The sequence below is a fragment of the Drosophila persimilis genome, unplaced genomic scaffold, assembly GCF_003286085.1.
Source record: "Drosophila persimilis strain 14011-0111.01,24,50 unplaced genomic scaffold, DperRS2 tig00000232-arrow-arrow-pilon, whole genome shotgun sequence".
NCBI classification, from domain to species: Eukaryota; Metazoa; Arthropoda; class Insecta; order Diptera; family Drosophilidae; genus Drosophila; species Drosophila persimilis.
In genome coordinates this window covers 397809-406867 of record NW_020825307.1, presented here as the reverse complement: position 1 = coordinate 406867, position 9059 = coordinate 397809, and the positions used below count along the sequence as shown (strand labels likewise).

General features: G+C 45.1%; 3 protein-coding genes across 3 annotated transcripts; 2 read left to right on the top strand and 1 right to left on the bottom strand.

The window, feature by feature from the left end:
• The first annotated feature begins 850 nt into the window (after positions 1 to 850).
• Positions 851 to 2523, top strand: LOC6600063 (peroxiredoxin 1). Its single transcript, XM_002025151.2, has 2 exons — positions 851 to 973; positions 1601 to 2523. Exon 2 carries the CDS (start codon positions 1601 to 1603, stop codon positions 2183 to 2185), a length of 585 nt encoding a protein of 194 aa, XP_002025187.1. The 5' UTR covers positions 851 to 973; the 3' UTR covers positions 2186 to 2523.
• A 3177-nt stretch (positions 2524 to 5700) lies between these two features.
• On the bottom strand, positions 5701 to 7077 carry LOC6600064 (40S ribosomal protein S15Aa). The gene is made up of 2 exons (XM_002025152.2): positions 7018 to 7077; positions 5701 to 6286 (listed from the first exon to the last, which is right to left on the bottom strand). Exon 2 carries the CDS (start codon positions 6282 to 6284, stop codon positions 5892 to 5894), a length of 393 nt encoding a protein of 130 aa, XP_002025188.1. The 5' UTR covers positions 6285 to 6286; positions 7018 to 7077; the 3' UTR covers positions 5701 to 5891.
• A 143-nt stretch (positions 7078 to 7220) lies between these two features.
• LOC6600065 (nuclear speckle splicing regulatory protein 1) lies at positions 7221 to 9059 on the top strand. Its single transcript, XM_002025153.2, has 2 exons — positions 7221 to 7282; positions 7343 to 9059. The coding sequence occupies exons 1-2, from the start codon at positions 7272 to 7274 to the stop codon at positions 8610 to 8612; spliced, it is 1281 nt and encodes a 426-aa protein (XP_002025189.2). The 5' UTR covers positions 7221 to 7271; the 3' UTR covers positions 8613 to 9059.

The following is a 9059-nucleotide window of genomic DNA, read 5'->3' as shown; positions in this document are numbered from 1 at the left end:
GATTTAACCATCAATAAGTAATGAAATCCCAACATAATCTGGTAATTTTCTTAAACGCGCATTTATCGATAGTGAGCATCGCCTGAAGCACACATTTGGCGCAAAGAGCAAAAGGGAGGTGCTGCCAGATTTTGGGAGTCTCCATAAGCTAGATTGAAGAAAAAAATTAGCTAGAATAGGCTAAAAATTAAAAAACAAATAGCTTAAAAATAACCTAACCATAAAAAAAATTATATGCTTTTTTTTTTTTAATTTTTATTTAAAGTAATGACATGATTTTTTCCACTTCATTATGCTATGGCCGAGTGCTCAGCAAAGTACAAACAAACCGCAGCCTCCTGCTCCTCTGTTTCTTGAGGACTTTCTAACAAAAGGTATTTTGTTAGTTTGTGCCAGGCTTGCATTGGACGCAATATGTTTTTTTGCCTTATAAAGCAGCATTACAATTTTGTGAGGTCAGTTGGGGGTTTAACCAGTAACCAATAAGACACTTTCGGCATTTTTGTCGTATGTAAATGTGTAAACATGTGCTGTAGTGTGAATAAAATTTATCAACGAAAAATTACTATACATTTATACACAAACTTGGATGATATACAAAAATACGAACAAGAAATATGATTTTTATGAGTTTTCTCGCTAAAAATTAACAAATATAACAATAAAATAAAAAAACAAATTTTGTTGTACTAATTATTTTAAGCCAAAATAAGCTGGATTTCAAGCAATGCATTTCAAATATTTTTCAAACTATTTGCTTTTAAAATAAGAAAATCTAGCTAAAATGGCAGCACTGCATTAACCGTATACTGTATACCATAGCTACATCTTCCTCCATTCGCGATTTCGTTACCGTGCCGGAAGGTTGTGCTTTTTCTCTGGTTATTTTCGACCACATCTGAGATCGACCCGAGACCGAGACCCCAAAGCGGAAGTCAAGCAATTACATACATACTATACCCAACAGGTTAAAGTGAGTGTCCGACAATGAATATTTCGCAAATATTAGGCAAAGTCAAAGAGAAATTACTGTGGAGTGTAAGACCAATCATGATTACCATTACCGTAGTTGTCTGTTGTTGCTGTGTGTGCTGATAGTTATGATTGCGATGATGATGTTGAGTCGCAGATTATTTCACAAGTTTTGTTGAGCACCGAACATTCGTAGTCATTTTCTTTCACATTGTGCTTTATTGGCACGTCCCTCGCTCAAGAGCACCACTACACGCGCACACAGGGCAGACGCAGCCTCACACAGGCACGCACACACCACACACTCGCACATATACACTCGTAGTGTGTGCCGGCTATAGACAAATTTAATCAAAAAAGAACACGAAATAGGGTTAAAATATGCGCAAAATGCGGCGAATTTTTCCGATTTCTGTAATTAAAGCCCCTACATCCGCACTAAAACGTGCCCAAAGTTCAATTGGTACAAATATTCGGCCACCTCCATTACAATTACATGCCTACATCCATACATAAATAGGTGCCCTGTCTAGCTCGGACCGCCGCACGACGGCTAAACACCCGCCATCTTGTGACTTTGAGCTTAGCTTTTACTTATTATATAAAACCCTTTCTCTTTCCCCATCAGATGCCCCAACTGCAGAAATCCGCACCCGAGTTCGCCGGCACCGCCGTGGTCAATGGCGTGTTCAAGGACATCAAACTGAGCGACTACAAGGGAAAGTACCTGGTGCTGTTCTTCTATCCACTGGACTTCACCTTTGTGTGCCCCACGGAGATCATTGCCTTCTCGGAGAGTGCTGCCGAGTTCCGCAAAATCAACTGCGAGGTGATTGGTTGCTCCACGGACAGCCAGTTCACCCATCTGGCGTGGATCAACACCGCCCGTAAGCAGGGCGGTCTGGGCAGCATGGACATTCCGCTGCTGGCCGATAAGTCGATGAAGGTGGCCCGCGACTATGGTGTTCTGGATGAGGAGACCGGCATTCCCTTCCGTGGCCTCTTCATCATTGATGACAAGCAGAACTTGCGCCAAATCACCATCAACGATCTTCCCGTTGGCCGCAGCGTTGAGGAGACTCTGCGCCTCGTCCAGGCCTTCCAGTATACGGACAAGTACGGCGAGGTGTGCCCAGCCAACTGGAAGCCCGGCCAGAAGACCATGGTGGCCGACCCCACCAAGTCCAAGGAGTACTTTTCCACCACCTCCTAAGAAGCTAATCATCTGTGGGGCTGTGCCTGTGCGGTGCTGTGCCTCTGGCGAGTCCAGGACGATTCGAATCGCATTGCACAGACACGCACACATTTGAACACCCTAAATATACATATAATAAATCATAACCCTAGAGCTAGTTCGTCATCTATATACGAGTACATGCATATTATTATGATTTGTGAACAGAAACTGTGAAATAATTTGTTCTTTCTCCCTCTGCATTGCACACAACAACAACACACCAAACACACAAACATTACCTAAGCGGAAAGTGATTTATTTGAGTTTGCTCTTATTTTGTAATTTCGCCTCAATAAAACTGTATTGAATACTAAGATGCACACGTGGGTCTTTATCAGGGGGAGGTCCGCGCCCGTTCCGGCCAACAGACGGACGGACTTTCGCCCTGCTTATCTGCTTTCGGGGCTTTTATCGCAGGTCCCAGACATAGACCGAGCCGATTGCGAAATAGCAGCCGGCGATTATACGGAGTATTAATATGCCGAGAATGCCGGAACCCAACGTCACCAGTCCACAGAGCAGCCGCAGTTGCAGCGCCAGCAGCTGATGGATGACTATGACACAGTGCCAGCAGTGGGTTACGCTGCACTTCCCCTTTCGCCACAGTATTCCCGTTTTGGATTCCCGTTTTTCTTTTCAATGTTAAGTGCAAGCGAGAGGTGACGTGGATGTCTTGCATATTAAGCAGGTCTCGGCGGGGCTCTTTCTGTGTGTGCGAAAGTGATGGATGGAGCGAGATGTTGTGCTTGCGATCCGCTCCGTGTCAAGCCCTCCCGCTTTTCCTAGAGTCCACCCATTACGTGTGGCGCAGCGCATCACACGATCTGCCCCTCAGTCTGTCTGTCTCGGTTACTCTTTGGCCAAACTAGTTTACACAAATGCGTTGTCCATACATACATACATATGTATATGCACACACATACATTCGTACAGCCAGCTGCTGCGAATCGTGGAAAAAGCTTCAACGCTGTTACTGTGTCGCCGATCGAAGCTACCAGAAAACAGAACAGAACGAACCCTTTCAAATGGTGCGATCGCAGCGTTCTAACTGTATCTATACGGAAAGAGTATACTTACTATTTCATTGCGTTGGCGCTTATCAGTTGTCAGGCGAGAAAAATGTTCGTTCGCATGTTAGCAACTGTTTTACTACTCCACAATAAAACAAACCAAAAGAAGCGATGGCTTGCTGTGGATACCCTTGCAGATGCATAGTTCCTATGGCAGCAACAAAAACAAAACGGTCTACTATACAAATACAAGAATAGAATCTGTACTATATCGATAGAGAGAACAGAGAACTGTCACAGACAAATGCAACTGTGAAGCACCTTTGTTCTGGAGCTTGGGCAAAGACAAGAGCATCTCAGTTTCGGCGTCCCGCGTGAATAACCTTCCCATTTTGTTTTTACCTGAGCATGTTAGCCAACTATCGCAGAAAAAACTAACGCTATACATATTCATAAGCATCTCGACAGCTGAAAAAAACGAAAAAATTACAAATGCTGTTTCGATTTTGCTAAATCACTGCCCAGAAAGCTGTGAGAGCCAAACCGTTTACTGGAAAGAAACATTTTCTGAACACAGAAACACAAACAAAAAAAGAAGTGGAATAATCTCCGTCTGAGCCAAATTGAGGGCGTTGGGCCGGCATGACTTTCAACTGTCTTGATTGTACAAACGCTCTGGCTCCAACGGACCTACATATGTATTTCGTTGAACGTGGAAAAACGCATTTACTCTAATGGAAAGCAGGACTCCTCGGACTGACTTGAAATCAAATGACATTGAAATACCCAATCGCGACCGGAAAGTACATACCATACATATACATACATATACGTACTCGTTTAGTATATAATTCATATACGAGTAGTGTGCTGTCGTCTGTCGTGCAACTTGATTATTTTATAGACTGATAAAGCAAGAATCAAATGATAATCGGTATGTCTGGTGTGGGCTGTTGCTGGTGTGCTGAGCAACCATTTCAGCCATTTTCAGCCATGCCGCAAAGGTTGGGTCGTGTGGAAAAAAAATATGGCCAATACTCGTACTCGTAGATACATAATTGAAATGGACCCAGTCATACTCGTACTAGTATTGGCATGCGGTAATCAAATATGAAATGAATAATTCTGCAGCTGCTTATGACCTTTTAATAGCCGCGATGGATGGCCAGATATGAGTGGGGTGGTGTGGGGTGGACGTGGGCGCTACTGCCATTGTTGTTCCGCCCTGCCGTAGATATCGACAGATTGGCTGCTCATCAATTATCTTTGTCCTGGGACCGACCCCGCACGCAACGCAAAAGTCGGTAGTTAATTTTTCCGTCCATAGCTGATGAGTAGATACAAATATATGTATATTGCAATTAAATTGAAAAATTTCTGGACTCATCATTTGGGGGTGGCCGGTGTTTGAAAGAACCTATAATTATCAGGATAGATAATCGTCGGAAATGTGTTCGTTGCAATTTCGATTGATTGTCATTATTAATTTAAATCTAATCAGGGTTTTCCGTCTAATTGATTGCATACAATCAGAATTCTGTATATAATGGAATTGTTGTGGAAAATTTCTTTGCTTCTTACACACACCTATTAGCTCTAATTTGAGCAAGAGCAATTTCGTACGAGCAGAACTTTTAAGCAGGTAATGGAAGAGATATAAAGTGAAAATTGATTTGTTTAGGTTTCGTTTACGTAAGATGCTCATAAAATGATTATTTTGAAATCCAACTGCAATTTGGCGGGACAGCCGCAAAACTGGAATCGGTTGGCAGGGCCAATGAACAGCTGATCCATGTTCGATTAATGCCATCAGCAATTATCGGTGTACAACACATAGTATAAAGTGACCGTTTGCTGTTTTATTTTCTGCGGGAATTGTTTCCCGCCAATATGTTTACATTCAAAATTATGCAGTTGTTCTAATTCTTGGAATTAAGCTGCGAGCGCGTATCTAATAGACACTCGTAACTGCAGATAGACTGCAGCTCGTTTTTTGCGCTCTTTAGAGAGACTCTAAAGTCAAATGCAAAGAAGGCCTAATGCGACACCTCAGTGGTGTCCGTTTTGATGTTTGCACGAATCTGGCTGCAGCCAGGTCATTGCCTTCCTGGACCCACTTACACAGTGCGTGTGCGCTACATCGTCTCTCTTTGTTCCGGATCCAAAAACGGTTGTCCCTTCCTGAGCCTTGTCAATAATATAGCCGTACAGGATACGATGCGATTCATTTGGCACGATTCTGTAAGGAGTGCCTTCAGTGAATCATAAATAAAGAACAGCTTCTTCGAGGTCTTACTGGTCCATGCTATGCGTTTTACACTCATCCACTTGGCACCGGCTCTTGGCTTCCGGTACTGGCGCCACTCCAATTATACACAGAGATGCTTGGGTTGGTTTCACGTTGTCAGATTGATTTACTATTATTTTCATTCATCTTTTCGGCTTACATGTTACATGTACAATTACATAAAAAAATCTTGATTAATATTAATATGTATCAAATCATTTTATTTCGCGTTAACTCTGTGAACATTCAGTTTTGTTGCAACTACTTTATGCTTGAATGAAATCCTCCTCGGCCCTAGGCTCGTGTGAAATAAAACAACATTCTACATATCAACTCCCACACATACGCTTTAGCATTAGGTTGTAGACGACGCCGGTTCCTTCGCTTAGAAGAAGAAGCCGAGGATCTTGCCTCCCAAATGTTTTCTCCTGGCCTCCTCGTGATCCATGATACCGCCCGAGGTGGTCAAAACGACGTAGCCGAACTGACGGGAGGGCAGCAGATTGTTGGTCCACTTCTCAATGTCGTTGATGGGCACATCGAACCGTGGCGAGATGACGCCACATTTGTTGAGGCGTCCGGTGAGGTTCACCACGATCTTGCCAGACCGATGGTCATCGACAATCTCAAACTCGCCGATATAGCCGTGCTTCATCATCACAGTCAGGAACTTGATGATCACCTTGGAGCAGGGACGCAGCAGCACCTGGCGCTTGCCACGCTTCTCGGCGTTGTTGATGCATTTAAGGGCATCGGCCAATACGTTCATACGCACCATGGCTGCAAAATGTGAAAACGAGAGTACAAATTAGTTCACGGCTCTCGCAGAACAACAAAAAAATAAACTGTAGAAATGCTAGCACGTGCAAAATACATGAAAAAGAACAACTCCAGGGCGGCCGCCATTGCCTGTGTGTATGTGTGCGTATGCCTGCTTGTGGTTGTGTGCGTTCCTCTGCCTGGGCATCGGTGTTACATAGTGTAAACAACAACAGCTACCCGACAGGACAGCCTTTGGGGGCAGGGCAGGGGCACCATCCATTTGCCGGCTTGCAAATGCCCCCAGACACTGCTTCGGATGATTCTCATCTCAAGCCCGCTGCGGCGGCCCAAAGCCCTACACAGCGCCAGCCCAACCACACAACCACCAGCAACAACAGCAGCCGCACACACAGCTGACATCTCCCTCTCCGGGCAGGAACCACAGCCAAAAAACGCCGCCACACAGAAAAAAATTGGCAAAAAAACCATAAATGTTATTTAGATTCATTGATGGACAATGTCTTGTTTATACATTGCTCCAAGCGGACAGTGTTCGGTTTAACCACTCTCGGCCAACAAGTACTGCCATAAATTTCGGCCCACAATAAAAAAATATAAAAAGAATAACACTTTTCACATATTTTGCATCGCGCTCGCACTAAATTTATGGTGTAAACCATAGTGGGCACATTTGGCTAGCCATTTTTTGGCTTTATTTCAACAAATCTATTAAATTAAGCGACGATTACCTAGGATTGATTTGCAAACACAAATTTACACGACCGCGAACGTATCGGAAAAGAGAAAGAGGAAGTCGAGCCCGCTGCATCTGACATTTGACAGCTGCCAGAGTTGCTTTGAAGCACTCAGAGTTGCTACTGCTGCCAGTGCTGAAAAACGAACCGCAAAACCACAAAAAAAATTGGCGTTTTGGGGCGCAACAGCTTGCGGTCACACTGCAAAAATATAAACATTGTTCTTAAAAAACAAAAAACAATACGAAATGTCAAAACCGTGAGTATTGTTTGAAATATATTTATAAAATAACTATTAATGTGTGAATGATGATCTTAGGTATGGCCTAATAATCCCGGGGCAGCAAAAGAAGGAGGCTGCCAGGCCGGCAAAGCCGCCCATCAAACCGTCCATATTCGATGAGAGCAGCGAGTCGGACGACAGTGCCAATAATGCCCCACAAATACGCCCGAAAGCTAGCGTAACCGGAGGGCCCAGTGTAATGGAGCGTCGGGTGGCACGCCGCATGCAGGAAAAGGCCCTGGCCGAGGATCCCACCATATTCCAGTACGACGAGCTCTATGACGAAATGGAGAACAAACGAGACGAGGCCAAGCTGACCAAAAGTAAGGAGCCCCGCAAGGCCAAGTACATCAACCGTCTCATGGAGCACGCCGAGCGGCGGAAGCTAGAGAAGGAGCTGCGTGTCGAGCGGCAAGTACAGAAGGACCGCGAGGCTGAGGGCGAAATGTACAAAGACAAGGACACCTATGTGACAGCAGCGTATCGCAAAAGGCTTGAGTACGTGCGTGAGCTCCAAGAAAAAGAACAGCGGGCCGACTACCTCGAGGCCATTGGAGATGTGACCAAGCAAAAGGACCTCGACGGCTTCTACAGACATCTGTACGAGCAAAAACTGGGCACCGCAGATACGATGGTCAAGCCCAAGACGGCACCATCCACGGAGGAAGTGGCCTACAAGCCCATCAAAGCGGATGTGCCAAAGCACCGCAGCTACAGAAAACGCCGTGCCTCTGAGGATGAAGAGCAGCAGCAGCCTCCAGCAGCGTCTCCTGCCAAGCCGACCTCAGTTCCAGATCCAACTGAAGACAAGCCAGGTAGTGCAACCAACTCCCAGGCGCACTTGAACAACAACATAGATGCGGACTCTGACTTCAGCATTGATGATTCCACCGAAGATGAGGTGGAGGATGAGAAGGAAAAGAATATGAAGCTGGCACAGGCCAAGAAGCAAAAGCAGACTAAGAAGCTGGACCAGGACCAGGACCAGGATCGGGACCGGGACCAGGATCAGGGAAATAAGTCGGAGCAGTCCAAGAGTCCAGACCATGCCAAGAAGAAGGAGAAGCAGAAAAAGAAGATGGAGCCAGCAGAAAACCCCGATACCAGTAAGGAAGCTACTGCAGATCCCAAATACAAATCAAAGGATGACGATGGGCAGGATACTGATTTGAAGAACCTGCCCATCCCCACCGTAACCAAGCCGACCGTCGACCGTACTCTCATCTGGCGCAAGCGGACCGTTGGCGAGGTCTTCGAGGCGGCCTTGGCCCGCTATCAGGTGCGCAAGAAGTCCCGCCAGGGCTGAGATCCAATTATACAAGTTTTGGCACCGCATTAAAATGGAAAAGAGCCGAAACACGAGAACAAAAAATGATTTGTCCATTGTTTGCTTATTATGTTAATTTCAATTTGTCCCCCGTGTCATAGATTATTTATGCATGTGCATGGCCGGGCCGCCATTCCCGCTCCGGGCCGGTCCGCAAAGGCATCTTCTGCGGCGAAACCCCCTGGTGCAAATATTTTGCATAAGTTGCAATTTTCCTTTTTTCCCCTCTTCATTCGCTTTACAAAAATAGCAAGACAAGAAAAGAGTGCCTGCTTCGTGGGTCGAGACTGTAGATACCCTTGCAGGATTTTCTATTATTGTTAAAAGCGGCTTTCCGTACAAATGCTTGTCATACGATCAGTAGTTCCAATGGCATCTATATAAATTGCAAGATCTGATTTCCTAGACTCATACAGAGAAACAATA

Coding starts and splice junctions, on each gene's coding strand:
- LOC6600063 (XM_002025151.2), top strand. CDS start 1,601: ATGCCCCAACTGCAGAAATCCGCACCCGAGTTCGCCGGCACCGCCGTG.
- LOC6600064 (XM_002025152.2), bottom strand. CDS start 6,284: ATGGTGCGTATGAACGTATTGGCCGATGCCCTTAAATGCATCAACAAC.